Genomic DNA, 19,129 nt, shown 5'->3' on the forward strand with positions numbered 1-19,129 from the left:
CCCCGGCAAACAAGTAAAATTTAATTTTTCCAATTTATAGCAACTATTGCTAAATTTATTCGTCAACCTTAGCATGACGTGTACTTTATGGTTTGAATGCAAACAAATCCGCATGAACAACAAACTTTAGTTTTGTTTATCATTTCAGTGAGAGAGCTGCTAATGACTAATATAAAAGTTATTAAATATAAGCAATAGGATGAATGCAAATATAAATCAAGTTTAAATAAGATACAACTCCGTGTATAAAGAAAGAAAAAAAGACTCCAAGCTCGCCTAATCATACAATTGAAAGAGAGTGGTATCGAATAGTTGTCGTTAACCGGGAGTCCAGAGTACATTTGCTAAATATCGTTTGAACGCAGAGTCCGTTTTTGTGGGCGGCCCTATCAGCCCAAAGATGCCACCCACTTGAATTTGCTCTGCATCTCCGGATGGTAGAAGATGCACTCCAGTTTGTTTACGCAGTTCTTTCCAAAACGACAGGGTTTCGGGTGATAGAAAGTGCATCCCAGCTTTGAGCAGTTTGGGTAGTACTTGCACATCGTAGTAGCCGTCGTGGAGGTTACAGGTGCCGATATTGACTTGTAGTTCTGCACTGGTATGACGTGGGAGGCTGTTAAATGAAAAGCCAAGGGGAAAATTAATATCTACCAAAAAGATACAATTTCATAGTGCTCTTACATAGTGGTGGCGCCGCAAGCTGCACATGGCTGAGTTCCCTTTGGCCGCCGTGGGCGTAGTTGCAGTCGATGCTCATGCAGGCCATGTCGAACTTGCATTTGGGATGCGAGTACATGCACTTGTCTGCAAATTTGCAGTTGGGGAAGGACTTGCAAGGCGCCGTCGGATGGTAATACTCGCAAAACTGCTTCGTGCAATTTGGATGGTATTTGCAACGCTCCTTGGGCTTGTTCACTTTCAGCACGGTGGAATCCACGCTAACGGCGCTTACTATAACATTTAGACATTACTTTTCCTGTTTATTTGATTATCAAAAAAAATCTGTACTTACATGCCGGCAGATTGTCGTACTTCCTGTCCTCCGCATTGCGAATGGGTACCCTGCGTTTCTCCGGGCCCACTACATCGCGCTCTGGGCTGCCAGAGCGGCGCTTCCTATGCGAACTCGGCTCGTCCTCGTTTTTGAGTGTAAAGCGAATGGGCGTGTGCTTGGCTTTGGTAGCAGTAGAAGTGCTAGTGGATACGCCGGCGGATGCAGCTGCCGATGTCTCCTCTACTGAATTGGATCTATTGGTTTTCTCCTTGCTGGATGCTCTCCTCTCCGCCCGTGGCTTTGGTTTGGCCGGCAGTGGGGGAGTGGTTGAGCGGTCCTCCATCGGCGCTTTAGCCTTATTGTCCTTATGGCCATTGGCCGAGGTTGTGGCTGCAGCCGCTTGTTGGCGCTTATTGGGCGAACGTTTCTTCGGTGAACCGTGCATTTCGTCATCCTCATCCGTGTCGTTTTTTATTATGATTTTCTTGATCTCCTGCGGCTGCCGGAGCACCTCGTTGCGATTGAGGCTGCGTGTCGTCTGGAGGGAAGGCGAACCGCTGCTCTGTGTGGGCGAGCGCGAGAAGCTTCTGTCCCGATTTGATCGGCGTCGCTTGTCGGCGGTCGTGGACGTGGGCTCGGCGCTGGAAGAGGACACTTGTGCTGTAGACACCGGGGAGGAGGAGCGCCTGCGCGAGGTGCTCGAGCGTTTCCGAAAGGAGCCTCCCTTGCCATTGTTCCCGCCTAACGCTTTATCCCCGTTCAATGTGACCACAAACTGGGTCTTGAGAGCTCCGGAGCTGGGAGTGGGCTCATCGAGGGAGCTGATGTGCAAATCCAGCTCATCCACATTGGCCAGCAGCTGCGGCACATACGATTCGACTTCCTCAGTAATCAGACTAGGCGTATACTCCTCCTCCACCACCTTGATCTCGGCGCGACTTTCGTTGGATCGCCGCGCACGCTTGCCATCCCGTTGTGTAACATTCACCACCAACTCCCGAGTGGTGCGCCGGAAAAGTTCGTTGCCGGGAGCACTCCGCTTGCCCCGCTCTCTCTCGCGATCCCGATCATTATTTTCCAACGATTTGCGCTTGCTCAGCGAACTGCTGGTAATCTTAACCACCTCCTCGCTCTCCTTCTTCGAGGAAGTTTTTGCCAAAATTGTTGAACGTTGAGCATCGGCCACGGCTCGCAGCAGTAGGTTCTTGCAGGCCTGCCGCCTAGGAGAAACTTGCGGCCGGGGCTTGATCTTGATCACGGAGTTAACCGGCTTATCGGCCATATCCTCATCGTCCGACGGCTCTGGCGGCTTGTTCACAGCCACAATTACGCGGGAACCAATCCGTTGCTTGGTAACCGGAACCTCTGGACTGGGCGTGCGACGCTGGCGGTGATTACGGTTGGTGTCCCTGGAGTTATCACGGCTGGAGCGTCGTTCCCGGGAGCGTTCTCGTTGATTCCGTTCCTTGCTGGCCTCGGGTTCACTGCGTCGCCTATGGGCCGGCACATATAGTTCCTTTTTGCTACGCTGCGAGCGCTCTGGCGGCAGCTGAGCCTTGGAACCGAGCCGATCGTGTACGGATCGACGCTCTGAACGATCTTCCTTCGGCTTTTCGGAAGTTCCCTCGGGTTGAGTGGTCTTCTCCTCCTCTTTTGCCTCCACCTGGCGAGTGTCAATTTCCGGCTCAGCCTGTTGACGCTTATCTGGTGTCTTTTCCCGTCTGTTGAAAATAATAGGACTTTTGGCCTTTCGGGGAGGAGCCTCCGATTGCGGTGTTTCCTCCTCGGGTTCCTGATCCACAGACTCTTCTTGGACACTCAAGTTCAAGAGGTCATCGTCGTCTTCATCGCTCTCTTCTCCGATTTCGCCAATCTGGCGTAAATGCTTTTTGGCTGCCTGGATTTTCTTCTGGATCTCGGCCAGCTCGGCAAGATCCTTCTGTCGATTGACACCGCTAGTGGTTGAGCTGATCTCGGATATGGCGGGCAAGTCCAGGTCCCTGCTGGCCAACGCCTCCTCGTCCTCGATTGATTTGCGCTTCTTTTTTTTGTGCAGGATCTCGTCCTTGGCATTGAGATCGATGTCGAGAGTTTTCTTGGCCTTTTCGAGGAGCTCTTCGGCGAAGACATCGGTGATTGAGCTAATAACGGGCATGGCATCCGCGGAACTGGACTGCGGCTCCGACAGCTCATCACCGGACTTGCGATGTGGCTTTTTGTCCTTTCTGGAGCCCTTTTTGTCCTTGTCTTTGGCTTTGGCAGCTTCTCCTTGGCCGCGCGACTTGCGCTTCTTACTGGAAGCTGAAACAAAAAATAGTTAATCGATGTATTGACAAGAAGAGGTTTTCCTTTTACCACTGGATGTGGGCAGTGTGACCTCCTGCAACTTCTGCAGCACCTCGTGCAGCCAGGTAACGAAAAGATCCGTCTGATCGCCCAGGAAGAGATTTAGTTCCGCGTTCATCTGCTGTTTGGTGCGTTTGTTGGCTACCATGACCATCACGTAGTCCGGCAGTTCGTCATCTATAAAACCGGCTGATCCCCCGGTTCCCAGCTCCAAAAGCTTTGCCTTGACGGCACTCTATTAGTGGGAAATAAAAACATTAATTTATTAGGTGTTATTTTCGAAAGGCATTACGAGTTCATTGATTTTCCGCAGTCACTTACGCGCATCTTCTGGCCAATCTCGCTGCCCAGATTGCACTCCATGTTCGCTTGATTTTCTAAACCGTTCCAAATGTCGATTTACGGGGGCATTTATTTATTGACGTCCGATTCGTGGCTAGATCTACTTTTTATTACATGAGAAAATGGGAAAATCTCCCCAAAAATAATTATCGCAGCTGCTCCGATATCCAAAACTAGTGGTGGGCGGTCCGCATTAGGGGAATTCTTAAGAAGTTTTTACTGTTCTAAATTATTGTTTTAAAAGCATTATTAAGATTGCTTTGGTATAATAAATTAAATTTGACGATCCTAAATTTAGTAAAAACATATTTGCGGAAGTGTGGGCTCTGTAGAATAAAAAAAATTACTCAATTTAAAAATATGTCATGCTATTCGCCCCGAATGATGTATTCAAGAAACAATCGATACTGCTGCGAATTTAAAAATTTCAAATATTAATACATATGTAAATTCAAATTTCACTGTTGCATGACATTATTTGTGATAATATAATTATATTTTATCAATAACATAAGCCAACCAATTTAAGATATTTAGATTTGGGTTACATTTTCCCTTAAAATTGTATTTATGTGAACTCGATATCGACATATAGCGCTACGGACTTATTAAATGTTAAATAAAAACCATACATTCTGTTTTTTTAAATATATTTTATTTAAGCAGTCCTTAATAATTAACATACAAATTAACGCTTCTACATTATTAAACCCTCCCTGAGATTGCATCTATAGCATTTCCATAATTGTCAAATTCTGATAGATTTTAGCTTACATATCAGATGTTACTTTGAAACATCACGTTGTGAAGGTTTGTTCCCCCCTTTAAAAATTCAAATACGAAGATTTTCCGACTGCCTAGGCGACCTACAATCGATAGTAGCCTCGCACAAGCTATCGATACGCCTGCGCGAAGCTTCTGGGTGAATGGCATTTGAGTGTCAGGGAAAGAAGAAGCTGCGAAAAGAATTTTAGAAGAAAGCAACTGCAATTTTGTCAAAATCGGAGCTGCAATTCGCAATGAATAATGGAAACTAGACGGCCCAGTTCCGGTGATGAGATAAAGCCAGGTGCGTACCGCCCGGGGGGATAGCGAGTGTGTGAAAATGGGCCCCGGATCGCAGCCCCTTTGCTTTCTGCTCGAAGTGTGTGTCTGTGTTTCTCGCCCTTCGAATAGAATGGCTGCGTTTTTGGCTGCGTTCGGCCGAGTGAATTGCACGGGGCCCCTTTGGCCTGATAAATTTTCCATATTGGCGACTCCTTGTGAGTCCGTTTACAACAACTTGTTGCACTAAAACCCGTGAAATTCCCTATATTGCAGAGCTGTACTTCCTCATCTCCAAGTTCCTGGCTGCGGGGCCGCTGGAGGAGACGGCAAAGGTGGGTTGAAAACCAACGCTCTCGGGATCGAGATCCGAAAAAGAGCGCAATTTCGCGACCCGCTTTGTTTACAAACATTTTACTAATTTTGGTTTAATTCTGGTCCATTCCCCCACATCCATTTCTTAGGTTTTGATCCGGGAACTCGAGGAGAAGAAGGTGAGTTTTGATGGGGTTTTGCGGTGGATTTATATATTTCCGACCCGACTCGAATAAAAAGAAAACCGCGTTTGTTTATACGCTTTGTTTTGGTTTTGTTGTTGTTTCTGCTGCCGGCAGCGAGTGACGACAAAGCCCACAAATACGTCCGCTTGTCTCAGAGTTGGAAATCAGACTGAATTGTGGGTTGGCTGGGGCCACGGGATATAGTCTGTAGTCCGTCCAAAAAGAGAAAAAACAACAACAAAAAAGGGATACCCCCGCAACGTCATCGACGACGTCACGGAGTGCAAGTGATAACAAGGCAGTCTGTATATACATACATATATATTCCCATTCCATTTCCAGGTCTTGCCGCGTCGCCTCGACTGGCAGGGAAATGAGCATGAACAGACCTTTGCCGAATTGGTGAGTGTTTCTATAATTTGATTAATTAACGTTTTAAAGGTATCGTTTAATCCCCTTTCTGATCGGGGTAAGTCTTGCGTAAGTGTGTGTCTGCTAGCATTTTCCGTCTCTTTCGTGCGTGCGCCCCTGACGTCATTGGGGGATAGAGAAAAAAAAGTTGACCATAAAAATTAGTTACTAGCTTTAAAAAAAAGCATTAAAACTACAGACATCAATCATTTGCCTGTTAAATTAACAAATGACTAAAATTTTATTAACTTATAAGGCAAAAAAAATTAAAATTTAAAAAAAAGCTAAAAGGCGATAGAAAAAATTCCCAAACCAACAAAAAACTATAAATTTTTGAATAACTATTATTTTTTAACAAATGCGTTGTAATTTTAGACAACAATTAGTTGCAGCTATCCGACATTTTGCTTTCGCACACATACAAATGCCCATGCGCACACACATACGCCAGCAGCTACGACTTTAGGCGCGATAGAGCGAGACAACCATACACTGCTGTGTTTATCGCTCTAGTTATCGATATATTGATAGCCGTTAATTTTTAAATTTAAATCCGCAGGAACGAAAATACAAGCACATTGGCGCCAATCATCTGCTCGAAATATGCGGACGCCTGGGACCACTGGTCGATCGTGATCTGCCGCCGAGTGTGCCCGGCATCAGCTCGCTGCTGGGCACCGGGCGCCAGAATCTGCTGCGCACCAAGGACACCGTCTACTGCCACCGCTCCCTGAAGGATTACTGCACCCGCCTCCATGGAGTCTCGCTGCCGGATTCGCGCTTGACCAAGCCCACACACAACTTAGGTAAATAGTTAATATTGGACCCTTAATTAATAGACAATTTCATTTTTACTGAATCAAAATGGACTAACCCACCTCTATTCCTCTAGACCGCGTTCTTACTGGCCGAGAGCATGGCGGAGATGTGCGTCGCAAGCTGCTTGTTCCCACGGACCTCTACCGCCGGACGAAACTGCTCCGTCGCACTGTTGGCCACCTGTCCTCGGTTTACTGTGTGCTCTTCGACCGAACAGGCCGTTACATCATTACCGGGGCCGATGATTTGCTCATCAAGATCTGGTCCGCGGCAGATGGCCGTCTGCTGGCCACTCTGCGAGGCGCCTCCTCCGAAATCACGGACATCGCTATCAACTTGGACAATACCATGCTAGCCGCCGGGTCGCTGGACCACATCCTGAGGGTGTGGGATCTGCAGACCACCTCGCCCATCGCCGTCCTGTCCGCTCATACGGGCATGATAACGTCGGTGAACTTTTGTCCGTCGCCGCGCAGCGATCCCAAGTATCTGGTGACCACCAGCACGGACGGATCCATTGCCTTCTGGCAGTACTCGACGAAGCGTGGCCAAAAAATTACTTTTGACCCGAGGCCATTTCAGTACCACGAGAAGCTGCGGCCCGGACAAGCTCAGATGATGTGCACCACCTTTTCGCCGGGGGGCATTTTCTTGGCAGCCGGCTCCGCCGATCACCATGTGCGCGTCTACATGATGGGCGAGGATCCGCCGAAACGAATCTTGGAGACGGAGGCCTGCACGGATGCCGTAGACTCGGTGCAGTGGTCTCACCGCGGGCTGAGATTTATCTCGGGTAGCAAGGATGGCACCGCTCACATCTGGTCCTTCGAGTCGCAGCAGTGGAAAAGCGTCAAGCTGTGCATGACGGAACGTCTGCCCAGGTAAGATTCAGTATTGTAGCTAGTTTAAAATAGATTCAAATCAAAATACTAATTAATCTATATATAACTTACAGCTGCCCGGAACCAGAGGAGGGCAAAAGGCTTAAGGTCACCATGGTAGCCTGGGATGCCTCGGACCGTTATGTTATCACCGCCGTCAATGATTTTAGCGTAAGTTAGGATGTAGTACCTGCCCTTAAACATTCACTAACAATTGATAATCTCACCTGAGAACAGATAAAAATCTGGGACTCGAAGTCAGCCAAGCTGCATCGTGTTCTGCGAGGCCACAAGGATGAGCTGTATGTGCTTGAGTCGAACCCAAGAGATGAGCACGTACTGCTCTCCGCCGGCCACGACGGCCAGGTGTTCTTGTGGGACATAGAGCAGGGCGTCTGCGTGGCAAACTTCCTGAACGACATCGACGGCCAAGGCCATGGCAGTGTGTTTGACGCAAAGTGGTCACCGGATGGTACGATGATAGCTGCCACCGATTCCCATGGACACATCCTAATCTTCGGTTTGGGTGTGTGCATTGAAAAATACAAAATGGTGAGTTAAACGGCTTAAGATTAAAATGACATTAATTTATATGAATTTATTAGCTGCCCACGGAGCTGTTCTTTCATACGGATTTCCGGCCTTTAATTCGGGATGCTCAGCAACATGTTGTGGACGAGCAGACACAGATAATGCCCCACCTAATGCCGCCACCTTTCCTGGTTGATGCGGACGGTAACCCACATCCCACCAGGTACCAACGCTTTGTACCAGGCCGAGAAAGCTGTAGCATGGACCAATTGATTCCGAATCTTACGGTTGGCGTGGACGGCGTAGTAATCGAAGATGGAGGTGCAGGTGGGGACGGTGATGTTGCTGTGGCCGCTGCACCTGTCGAACCCCCACCCGTAGTAGTTGCCCCAGCTGTTCTTGGCGGAGCAGCTGGAGCTAACTATTCCCACATAGACCGCATGATCGCAGCTCTGGCCAATCGGCAGTCGGTTAATGTCAATGCCAACGAGGCTAATCCGAGCAATGGCAACCAATCGTTCGAACGTTTGACCAATCGTCAACTGCCTGACTCTAATGGCAGGCAATCTTCACGAGGAAATGTTCTGGGTAGTCGCCTGAGTACGCCTCGCCAAGGATGGGGAGCGCCAGCAGCTCTGCCAGCTGAGGAGCAACCAGGACCATCTCAACACCCGCCAGAGGCTGCAGCAGAGCCAGAGCAGGCCCAAGCCCAGCAGGCGCTCCCAATTAAGTTCATCCGCCGCACTTATGTGCGACCCATGAAATACCCCCAGTTGCAGAACCTCAAGCAGACCATTTACTCTGCTGGCCAATTTGAGAAACAAGAGTACAAACGCGAGATGCGTCGCCGACCCATCATGATCAATACTGCCAGTGCAGCATCTTCGCAGCAGCCTGGCAGCGTGGGCAGGCCGCGAAATACTCGTGCCAATGGAGGTGGCGCAAGAGCAGGAAGAAGACGCGCAGACCAGTCTGGAGCCGGCCAGCAGCAGCCGGCTTACCGCACACGCGCAGTGAGGGATCAGGAGCCGGAGCGCTACGACGAGGTGGCGCCTCCTCCCGAAGAAGAGGAGGAAGATGTATCCAGCAACTCATCCGGTGACACCAGCTACTCGAATGTGGAGGAAAACCTAGAAGATAGCAGTGACGAGTCGGAAACGGACAGTTCCGATTACTCGGACTGGGTTGCAGATACCCCTGGTCCAAATCTGGAGCCGCCCAAGCGCTCGAAACGTAAGCCGCTTTCTCGGAGACCACGGAGTAGCGATGACAGTAGCGATGATGAAAGGGCGGCAGGCAGAGCCAGAGGACAGGTTACAGCCCGGAAGGTGGGACGCAAGACCGTTTGGTTCCCGCCCACAGATGCTAATGGCGAGATACCGGAGCTGTATCGTCCAGCTGAATGGCTATCGGAGGTGATTCCTCGCAAGGCGCCCTACTACCCTCAAATGGGTGACGAAGTGGTCTACTTCCGGCAGGGACATGCCAAGTATTTGGATGCAGTGCGCCTGAAGAAGGTCTACAAGCTGTCGCATAGCTCGGAGCCTTGGAACTTTCATACCCTGCGTGACCACGAGCTGGTCCGTGTGATTGGTATCAAGTACGAGATACGGCCACCACGACTGTGCTGCCTAAAGCTGGCGATAATCGATGAGGAGGGCAATATGACGGGGACGTCGTTCAAGATCAAGTACCATGACATGCCCGACGTCCTGGACTTTCTTGTGCTGCGCCAAACTTTTGATCTTGCCGTACAGCGCAACTGGAGCATTGGAGATCGGTTCCGCTGCATGATCGTTGACGGCTGGTGGATGGGTCAGATTGAATCGCGCCACGCCCTCTCTGCCGACTTTCCAGACTCGTCCTTCATGTGTTTCCGCGTGCGTTGGGACAACGGCGAGTACGAGTTCATGAGTCCCTGGGACATGGAGCCCATCGATCAACAGCGAGCGCCGGAAGAGGTGGGCGGAGCGGTTCCGGTGCTGCCGGAGGAGATACGCGCCACCCTGTACCAACCCAAGGGAGAGGAGTGGCATCGCGGAGATCGCGATGGCACATGCAGGCGCATAATCAATGGATTGGAGCAGGTACGGATTGAATTTAGTTATTCTACATCACCCATCTGATTTCATTATTTATCTATTATTTCTTTCTTTGTGTAGGTGATGCGACTGTCCATTGCGGAACATTTCCTGGCCCCCGTCGACCTCAACATTTATCCGGACTACGCCTATTTGATCGAGTATCCCATCGACCTTACTACGGTCAAGTCGCGCTTTGAGAATCATTTCTACCGCCGCATCACTTCAGCCCAGTTCGATGTACGCTACCTGGCCACCAACGCGGAGCAGTACAACCGCAGGCACGCGATCATCGTCAAGCATTCGCGTATTGTCACAGACCTATGTTTGAGGATAATCAGGTGAGCTGAGGATTGGGAGTTCCACATGAGTGCTTGCTAACATAAGTTCGTCATCTTGCAGAGAAGCGGATGAGATAGATGTGGCTGCTGTTTATCACCAGTTGGCGGATGTGTACCACTCGTCTGAGTCGGAGAACGAGGCGGACTCCGATGTAGTCCCATCGACCAGCACAGGGCCAACGACCTCGGCAGCCGCAGCAGCAGCAAGGCAAAGAGTATCATCCGCCCGACGGTAAGAAGAGTTAACTCACTTTTAAAACCCTTTTAATATTGTCTTATGTCTGCTGAAAATTATAACTTATCAATACAATATTTTAGCTCCACTCGAATTCATTCGGAAGGAGACTGGCGCGCCGATTGCAGACAACTACTGGATCTGATGTGGGCACGGACGGACTCGGTGCCATTCCGTGAGCCCGTGGACACCATCGACTTTCCCGACTACCTGGAGATCATTGCAACGCCCATGGATCTGCGCACAGTGAAGGAAGATCTGCTGGGCGGCAACTACAACGATCCATTGGACTTTGCCAAAGATGTGCGACTGATCTTCCAAAACTCGAAGAACTACAACACCAACAAGCGCTCACAGGTGAGGGGAAAGCAGATTGGCAGATCGGTTACAGATCGTCATTTATTGCATTTCCAAACTGAGATCGATCCCGCTCTCAGCTGTTGCCTTTTTGTTTAAGTTGTGACCCCATCCCACACTCACTCACGTAGACACATATGCAAGCTCATCCATCTATTCTTTACGTTTCTTTTGCCTTCCGTGAACATGCCTTCAATCTCGATCTTCAAATTAACCACCCTAACTCATGACCATCAAAAAAAAAACCAATCGAATAAAAATATAACCCATCAAACATTTTGATATAATGTCTAACCAAATGAATGACGATCTCCGTGACTATCAACTAATATAGGATAATATAGCGGTAAGGTTTTCCATCTCCCAGCGCAGGCTACTAACATACTTTACTGAAAAAATAATTAACTTTACAACCAATACTGATGGCTTATACGTTCGATTTTTTTCAGATTTATGCTATGACATTGCGATTAAATGCGCTTTTTGAGTCGCATATCAAGACCGTGGTTACCAGCTGGAAGGCGGCCTGCAGGCGCGCTAATAAAAACAAGTCGGGTAGCAGTGGAGGCGGGGGACGCGGTGGCAGCAGTAGTCCCAGCAAGCGGACCAACAAAGAGCGTTCAACGCGTCGTAATCAGAAACCGACGGCAGCCGCCAGAAGATTGCCACTGGCTAACTCCAGTGAGGATGAGGACGAGGATGATGATGATGACGATGATGATGACGAGGGGGCGGCCGCTACGAGGGTTCGCTCTCGTCGTCGGAACGGCGTGGCAGTAAGTGCTAGTTCCTCTGGCTCTAATCGCGTGACATCTTCATCCGCCGCCCAGCAGCGTTTACTCAAGATCACCAGCAGCGAGGAGGAAGAGGAGGAGGAAACAAGCGGGCAGGCCACCTCCGATGCCAGCAGCGATGAGGAGGAAAGAGCCCAGTCCAATGATAGTTCACCCCAGCAGACACGAACACGCAGGGGCAGGCAGAGGCAACGACTGAGTGATGACTCCAATGCTAACGATTCCGAGGACAGCTACAATCCCAGCGGTCGCCGAAAGCCTGGAGTAAAGCGCCCGTCCAGCAACCGACAGAAAAACGGCCACTCCAGCAAGCGGCGTCGGTTGAACAAGAGCCCAGCCACTTCTGCCGCTGTTGCTGCCGCAGGTTCTCCACGCCGGTCGCGTCGTGTGATCGGCAGTTCCGCAGAGGAGGGGGCCTCCCACTCGCAGAACGACGAAAGCACCCAGGATAGCCAGGTGGGACGCCGTAAGGGCCGCTCGGCGACCAGCAGGTCCCAGCCCATCGGCAATGGTCCCAGTACAAGTGCCGCAGCGGCTGCCAGTGCCAACTCCAGCCAAGAAAGCCGTTCGCGAAACACACGGGCCAACGGGAGCAGAACAACGACTCATCTTGCCGCCGAAAATGATCACAGCTACCACCTGCCTGTGCGCAACGGACGCATAATCGAATCAGACACGGATTCTCCCGTGATTAGGCCAACTCGACAGAGTGCTAAGCGGGCGCTTATGGATTGGGGACGCGGGAGCGACATTGAAGAAGAGGAGGAGGAGGATAGCGAAGAAGCGGAAGAGGTAAGTTGTTTAATTTTCATATTCAAACTTGTATCTATAATATTTGTATCTTACAGATCCTGCCCACGCCCACGAAGGACGATGTGCCTTCTACCAGCCGAGCTGCCCTGGCTCAGGCCGCTGCTGGTCCTGCCCGTCAGCTCCGTACGAACCGCAACACCGTCGTCCTACCAACCCAGAGTGACGACGACGATGATGACAGTGACAACGAACCGCTGGCCAATAATCAGCAAAGTGAGTAGAATTATTTCATTATTTTAAAAAGTCACCAACATGCCCCATTCTCTGTAGAAAATTACCAATCACCTGCAAAATCAAGCTCAACGGCAACAACAGCTCCTCATCCGTTGTCCCTGCGTCGCCGTTTGGCCTCGCCGCCAGAACGAAACACACATATGACCCGTTCACATGCCATCTCCACCACGACGTCCTCTGCAGCGGGCTCCCGCGCAGAACAGCAGCCTGCGGTATCCACCCACGACCACAACTACCTGGGCAACGTTAATTCATCGAGGGCACCGCGACGAATTCTGTCGCGCCATCAACGAAATGCCGATGAGCTGGACACTAGTCTAGATGTTTTAGAGAACTCGCGTCTGCTCTCAGCCATAGCAAATCACCGACGACCCACCTCCACCACAAATAGCACTAGCAACAGTACCAGCAATGTAGTCACAAGACGTCTGCGTGGACGTGCAAGTCAACCGAACTCTCATGACGAGGACCACGAGGAAGAGGAACCGGCCGCCTCTGACGAGGGAACGGACGGCGGTTCCAGCTCGCAGAGCTACGAGGATGAGGAAGACTCCGACTCGGAAGACAATCAGCCACTGACAAGCTACGTCTCGCCCAGCAACGGACGCACCCGGCGCAAGGCGAAAACTTCCTCCTCCTCAGCGACCACGCAGGATCGCCCGCTGCGACGCACCCGCCGTCCGCCATCCAATAACTCTTTCGTCAACGACGATGATGACGACTATGTGGAACCTCGAAGTCGTCGGAGCAATCGGAGCGGGAATCAGCGAGCCGGTAGAAATCAAAAAAGACCGCGTTATAATGAGCAGTCCGAGGAGGAAGAGGCGGCGGCAGGCTACTCACACCGAAGCAAAAGAATCCGTAATGGGGAAGCCCATGCCAGCTCCCAGGAGCGATCACAGGCTTCCGCCGAGCGGGAGCCGGCTGATGACGAGGAAGAGGGTAGCTCGGCGGATTCAGATGACCAACGGGTTACCGTGAGCAGCAGGGGCAGGGTGCGCAAACCTTCTGCCAAGGCGCGAGGCATCTTCAAGGAGTGACCGCAGACTGTTTTATGTATAAATTAAATCTAATTGCTAATCCAACAAACCATTGTAAAACATTTCTAGCATCTTATTTCTTATTATTGATTAATATGTAAGGGTACACCACGTCAGTTGTCAGTGTCACTGTCGGTATCACCGTCAAGATCATTGTCCAGTCCAAGTCACCACTCCAAAACCCAAACCAACCCATCCCAATCCGCCACATCCCTAGGCCTAAACGTCGAATGTTTAACCCATATCCATTATCCATATTATACAGTGGCAGAATATGTTCGATTATTGTTCAAGTCTTAAGTTCATAAATGGCGTCATTCCCTACATTCTATGTGTAGGGAGCAAGGCCAAATCAAGGTTTTATATGTATTTCTATAATATATAGGTACTATCATACATATATATTTAAAAGGTAGCACTCGGAATCACACTTCATTTAAAATAGTTTTAGAATAAAGTATCATGAAAACACACTGTATGTAACTTTTTGACGTTAATCCTATCTTATGATATATTAAATGTGGAAGGGATGACACTACTTCACCGCCTTGGCGTAGTTCTTTACCCACTGTTCCGCCTGCTGCTTGACCTTGGCCACGGTTGCATCCGAGCCGTGGTTCTCCTCCAGTTGCAGATACTTCTTGTAGATGACTTGCATCTTGTTGGGCTTCAGTTTCTGCAAAACGGCTCGCTCTAAAACGTTTCTAAAATAATATAAGACATAAAATTAGACATTTTTGTTACCATGGACTCTAGTAGAACGTAAGTTCTAAACTATTTCATTCTTAGTGGTGTAATCAAAAAAGCAACAGCAGACTAACCTCGCAGAATCGATTAATCCCGCCTTGATCAGCATGTCTACATATACCGACCAAATGTCGATTCGCTTGGGATAAGAAGTAACCACATCATCGAGCAAAGTCTGAGCCATTTCATTGTTTTCGTTCTTCGCATACAGCTTGGCGAAAGACACAATGCAGTTGATGTCTGTAAAGGTAATTAAAAAATTCAATACAACTGAGGATCGATCAGTATCAATAAACTTACGATCTTGATTTGGCAGCCCTCTCAGAGCACGCTGGAGAAGATTGTGGACCTGGTCGGACTTGCCCAGCCAGAAGTAGGCTTCGGCGGCCAAGGGCCACACCCTAAGCTCCGCCTTAAACTTATTAAGGAGTGTGGTCAGCACGGAGGTGAGCCGTTCCTTTTTCTTATTCTTCTTAAGGATGTCGACGACACTTATGTAGGTTTCCAAAGGATCGTTGCAATTCAATGCTTCCTTAAGCACCTCGTCGAAATTGTTGCTGTAGACAAGCTCCATGTTGAGCAAGGCGCTCCACATGTTTCTCAGCTCCTGGGTTTCCCGGAAGGAAATCGTTGAAATGGCTCTTCGGGCCAGATCACGAGCCTTTTCAATCTCTGTGTTGGACAGCAGGAACGCAATGTACTTCAGCCAGGAAATGCTGTTGTTTGGCTGGGCAATCACCAGCCGCTCGTATTGATCGATTGTCTCGAGACGTGCCTTGGGATCGGCATTGCGCTCCTCAATCTCTCTCAGTCGCTGTTCCTCCTTGACCTCTGCCTTGGCCTTTTCCTTGGCACTCAGTCGTTTCTTTTTGGCTGAATTTTGCTGGGTTTCCGCTGCGTCCTTTTCCTCATCTTCGTCGCTGGAAGCTTCCTTTGACTGGCTTAGATCGTTCTCCCAAAAACTAGACACACCGGGTAAGCGGGTCTTGGTTTCGGTTGCGTTTTGTTTTGGTGTTTCGGACTTTGCATTCTTAGCTGGAGTTTTATCCTCAAAGAAAAGCTTGCCATTTTGCTTCGACTTTTCCTTTACTACGCCATTAGTCAAGGGCTGAGGCTTCTTTAGCCCATTTGTGATTTTTTCTGCCCCTTCAGCCTTTCGCTTGGTGGTTGTGACCTCCGCCTTGGCTTTCTTCTTCGTTGAAGCATCTTCAATACTAGATTTCTTCTGCTTGGGCGGTTCTTCAATTTTGGACTTCTTTGCTTTCACTTGGGTTTCCTCTGCTGTTGCTGATCTTTTTACTCCCCGCCAGAGACGCCACACATTCTCGGGCACAGCGATCGGAACTTTGTCATGAATAAAAGCCAAGTTACAGAAATCTCCCTGCCGAAGCTCCGCGCTTCCAGAGTTCTCCACATCGTTGGGATGCAAGCGAATCGGACAGATTACCAACGGGTTTGTGCCCTTCTTTAGTGAGCATACCACTACAGACTCCAGTTTCAACAGCACCTTGGCTTTCATGCCAGCCTTCCCGATTAGATTCGTGGGAAGTTCTCCGCTAGGTGAAATATGCGCAATGTCCAGTTTTTTGTTGCTAATGAGCAGCACTTCGCTGGAATAATCGACCCACAGAATGATCGCCTGGTGCTTGGTGCCCGCTTCGGGAGCTTTTGCAGTTCCTGCCAGACTGGAGAGCAGCAGAGCGGAAACTTTGGTACTGCCTTCCACAGTGTACACCCAATCATGGGAAGCCGCATCAATGCCCTTGAACACCACACTGATTTTGTCGCCAACGGAGTATTTTGCAATTGGGGCAGCGGTTTCTTGCAGTGCTGTCTTTATCTGAGCAACTTCGTCCAGATAGCTGTGATGGAATTTAAAGATATATTATGATTTTTAAGGGTTCAATAAGATCGACACTGGACCTACCTCTCGACCAATTTGGCAGAATCACTAAGATCCCCGCTCCATACATCGGTGAGCTTAGCGGACACAGTAAGAGTCTTGGTTTCCGCCTCCTTACTGAGCACCTTTACCAACAGCAGCTGCTCCGGAACCAGCTCTACAGGTGCATTTTTAACGGCATTCAGACGCAGCATCTTCACATGAACCTTAACTGGCTTGTTGTAGTTTCGAACGGACACCATTAGATCAACCACCTGTTCGGTGGCGTGCTTCACGTAAGAACGAATTATGTCTCCCACTTGGACCGACTGCCAGTCCTTGGTAAGTTGGCCACTGAAGTAGGGAACATCGCGTAAGCTGAAGATGTTCTGCATAATGCAGGCTGCCTCGGTGTGGGAACCCACGGGATGCACACGCATTTGGGCGTGCAGCAGCTCTAGGTGATCCGAAAGCAGTCGCAGCGGGATTAGGCCTACGTATTCCTCCACATTCGAGTTTCCCTCCTCATCCTCATCGTCATCCTCGGCGGCAAAGGTGATTTTAATTTCCAGTCCGGCGTCCAAGGCATTGGTTATCTCAACGGGACAGATCTCGCCCAGCTGGAACTTGTCCTCCGGCAGGGTCAAAGTGATTTGGTCTTTATTGCGACTCAGAATGCGAAACTTTGCAGTCTGTCCCTCGAAAAAGGAGCTCTGTTCCTTTAAGTTCTGCCTGTGCAGGACTCCCTTGATGCCACTGCCGAACTTAACGAGTACATAATTGTCTTCACATCGAACCACAGTGCCTGTATAGACGTTGCCCACGTGGGCGGCCGAATAATCGTTAAGCAGTTTCAATCCCTTGGCCAAATACTCGTTGCGATTGCTTAAATAGCAGACCTTCCGATCGGAGTTCACCTCGAGAACTCGGCACCTCAGCGATTGACCCACATCGTAGCGCACATTGGGTGCCAGGTAAAACTGTTCCAGAATGCCATTGACTTTTCCGATTTTCACCGACCAGCCTTTGATCTTGTCGTCCTTCTTGAAAATCTTCGCTGTGACCAAGTCACCGGGATTTATGTCCTCCAGGCAGTAGAGCTTCTCATTGACCACGTTGGGGTCGTCAGAGCAGTAGTACATTGATTCGATTACGTCGTAGCCCAGGATGCGCACCTTGTGCTTAGTCTTGCGTCCGTATTTGGACAACACTTCGTCCTTGTCGTAGTTGCCCTTGAAGTTGGCCCTGATGGAACCGTAGGAAATGATGCCCTTCAGCTTCTTGTTGAGCAGCAGCACCACTCCACCGCTGCCCAGTCGTAAAACCTTGGCCTTTTCCACCACGGAGCCTACTTTGAGGGGCTCTTCCTCCTGTTCGTCTTCATCCTTTGCCACTTCTTCTCCCGCTTTGATATCCAGATTAAGTGTTAAGTACACCAGTTTGGTGAGAGGCATCACATAAAGCACCCTAGCATTGTAATCCTCATTCAGCTCGTAGGCATCCAAGGTGTCCAGGGCGTTTGCAAGATGATGCTCGTTGATATAGGCGCTGAATGATTCGTTCATGATGCTGCCCTTGAGGCCATCCTTCAGTAGCTTGGCCACCTTGAACCTGACGATGCTGCCCGGCAAGATATAGTCGAGATTTGTCTCGTTCTGACTCTTGATGCGTAGCTGGTCCTGCTCCACCTGGACACATGTGCAGGTGCTCTGGTGGGCATCGTGCTGAACCTTTTTGACCTTCAAGAAAGCCAGTTGGCCAACGTTGAGGGTCTGCACCGGCTCCTCGCAGGCCACAAAGGCCTGCAGTCCCTGCACGCCCGTCTCAATGACATAGCCGTGCTCCTGGATCTCCGCCACGGCACCGGAGAAGATGAATCCCTTCTTGATGCTCTTGTGATGCAGACCGCCATGGACGTCGGCCGGCTTGAGGGAGAGCAACAGGCTAACCCGGCTGCTGCCCAGCTTCTCTGTTTTAATAGCTTTGCCGTAGACGATTCGGCCCACCTGAAAGAGCTCGGTGAGATCGTGGTATTCGCTGGTGTCCCCGGACATGGCCGCCTTGGCCACGCGTGTGTATGCCTCGGATATGTCCGCCACCAGGGTGCGGGCGAACATCCGACCGGGCAGGGCGACGTGCAGCGCGGTGGCGCTTGTCTCCTTGACGACTCCCATGACCAGCATGTCCTCCTGCAGCGTGTCCAGGTTAAGCGTTTCCGCGGAGAAGGCCTCCAGCTGGTCATTCTGTTCCTCGGTAAGGTCATTCAGGAAGTTTTCTTTTATTTTCGGAGCCTTTTTCGTCTTCTTCTGCGACGCACCAAAAACCTGTAGGACAGAAGAATATGTAAAGAGATCTCGGAGATTTTCCTCGGTAAACCCACGATATTTGAGCTGATGTCGGCGGTTTTGGCTTCGGCGTGGATTGTCCCACCTCGGGGGAAACTTTTTTCATTCGGAACCATAGGTGAGCTGTGCAATTTAACGTTTTAAATAACAAAATTCCAGCAACGTGCCTACTACACGTGCTAAGCGCCGATATAGAAAATCAGTTTACAAAATGATACTAATTATGGCCTGAAGCAATGGTGGTACCTAGCGAATATTCAAGCCTAGCAAATACTCAAACCTATCGAAGACACAAGCTGCCCGCTTCACACCCAAATCACAACAGCTGTTCCAGAAAAACAACTTATGACAACAAAAAATACATAAATAAAAAATATAGTTCCGAAAAT

The 19,129-nt window shown here is 49.8% G+C and overlaps 3 protein-coding genes across 4 annotated transcripts; 1 reads left to right on the forward strand and 2 right to left on the reverse strand.

Moving 5' to 3' along the window:
* Positions 1–19: 19 nt before the first annotated feature.
* Positions 20–3,882, reverse strand: LOC108046325 (zinc finger CCCH domain-containing protein 14). Its single transcript, XM_017125954.2, has 5 exons — positions 3,665–3,882; positions 3,353–3,578; positions 1,016–3,298; positions 685–954; positions 20–616 (listed from the first exon to the last, which is right to left on the reverse strand). Exons 1-5 carry the CDS (start codon positions 3,704–3,706, stop codon positions 390–392), a joined length of 3,048 nt encoding a protein of 1,015 aa, XP_016981443.1. The 5' UTR covers positions 3,707–3,882; the 3' UTR covers positions 20–389.
* Positions 3,883–4,346: 464 nt separating this feature from the next.
* Positions 4,347–14,244, forward strand: LOC108046322 (bromodomain and WD repeat-containing protein 3). 2 transcript variants are annotated; one of them, XM_017125947.2, is made up of 16 exons: positions 4,347–4,754; positions 5,006–5,064; positions 5,194–5,223; positions 5,572–5,631; positions 6,200–6,446; positions 6,533–7,340; positions 7,415–7,511; positions 7,578–7,892; positions 7,946–9,958; positions 10,034–10,293; positions 10,355–10,525; positions 10,612–10,885; positions 11,220–11,231; positions 11,335–12,471; positions 12,528–12,705; positions 12,763–14,244. In XM_017125947.2, the coding sequence occupies exons 1-16, from the start codon at positions 4,712–4,714 to the stop codon at positions 13,764–13,766; spliced, it is 6,708 nt and encodes a 2,235-aa protein (XP_016981436.1). In that variant the 5' UTR covers positions 4,347–4,711; the 3' UTR covers positions 13,767–14,244. The 2 variants fall into 2 exon arrangements, with proteins under 2 accessions (XP_016981436.1, XP_016981437.1); XM_017125948.2 differs by lacking the exon at positions 11,220–11,231.
* LOC108046323 (protein RRP5 homolog) lies at positions 14,049–18,960 on the reverse strand. The gene is made up of 5 exons (XM_017125950.2): positions 18,776–18,960; positions 16,441–18,719; positions 14,814–16,375; positions 14,588–14,753; positions 14,049–14,470 (listed from the first exon to the last, which is right to left on the reverse strand). The coding sequence occupies exons 1-5, from the start codon at positions 18,854–18,856 to the stop codon at positions 14,302–14,304; spliced, it is 4,257 nt and encodes a 1,418-aa protein (XP_016981439.1). The 5' UTR covers positions 18,857–18,960; the 3' UTR covers positions 14,049–14,301.
* Between the last annotated feature and the right edge of the window lie 169 nt (positions 18,961–19,129).

The sequence above is a fragment of the Drosophila rhopaloa genome, unplaced genomic scaffold (genome assembly GCF_018152115.1).
Source record: "Drosophila rhopaloa isolate 14029-0021.01 unplaced genomic scaffold, ASM1815211v1 contig_178, whole genome shotgun sequence".
Taxonomy (NCBI): Eukaryota; Metazoa; Arthropoda; class Insecta; order Diptera; family Drosophilidae; genus Drosophila; species Drosophila rhopaloa.

What these genes read in the sequence shown, in the direction of transcription:
- LOC108046325 (XM_017125954.2), bottom strand. Translation starts at nt 3,706, where the DNA reads ATGGAGTGCAATCTGGGCAGCGAGATTGGCCAGAAGATGCGC. An exon ending in AGATTGGCCAGAAGATGCGC is followed by an intron (nt 3,579 to 3,664) that starts GTAAGTGACTGC and finishes TCCCACTAATAG; the next exon opens with AGTGCCGTCAAGGCAAAGCT. An exon ending in GCTTGCGGCGCCACCACTAT is followed by an intron (nt 617 to 684) that starts GTAAGAGCACTA and finishes TTCATTTAACAG; the next exon opens with CCTCCCACGTCATACCAGTG.
- LOC108046323 (XM_017125950.2), bottom strand. Translation starts at nt 18,856, where the DNA reads ATGGTTCCGAATGAAAAAAGTTTCCCCCGAGGTGGGACAATCCACGCC. An exon ending in CCGACATCAGCTCAAATATC is followed by an intron (nt 18,720 to 18,775) that starts GTGGGTTTACCG and finishes TCTGTCCTACAG; the next exon opens with GTTTTTGGTGCGTCGCAGAA. An exon ending in AGGGCTGCCAAATCAAGATC is followed by an intron (nt 14,754 to 14,813) that starts GTAAGTTTATTG and finishes TTACCTTTACAG; the next exon opens with ACATCAACTGCATTGTGTCT.
- LOC108046322 (XM_017125947.2), top strand. Translation starts at nt 4,712, where the DNA reads ATGGAAACTAGACGGCCCAGTTCCGGTGATGAGATAAAGCCAG. An exon ending in CCGCCGTCAATGATTTTAGC is followed by an intron (nt 7,512 to 7,577) that starts GTAAGTTAGGAT and finishes ACCTGAGAACAG; the next exon opens with ATAAAAATCTGGGACTCGAA. An exon ending in GCATTGAAAAATACAAAATG is followed by an intron (nt 7,893 to 7,945) that starts GTGAGTTAAACG and finishes TGAATTTATTAG; the next exon opens with CTGCCCACGGAGCTGTTCTT.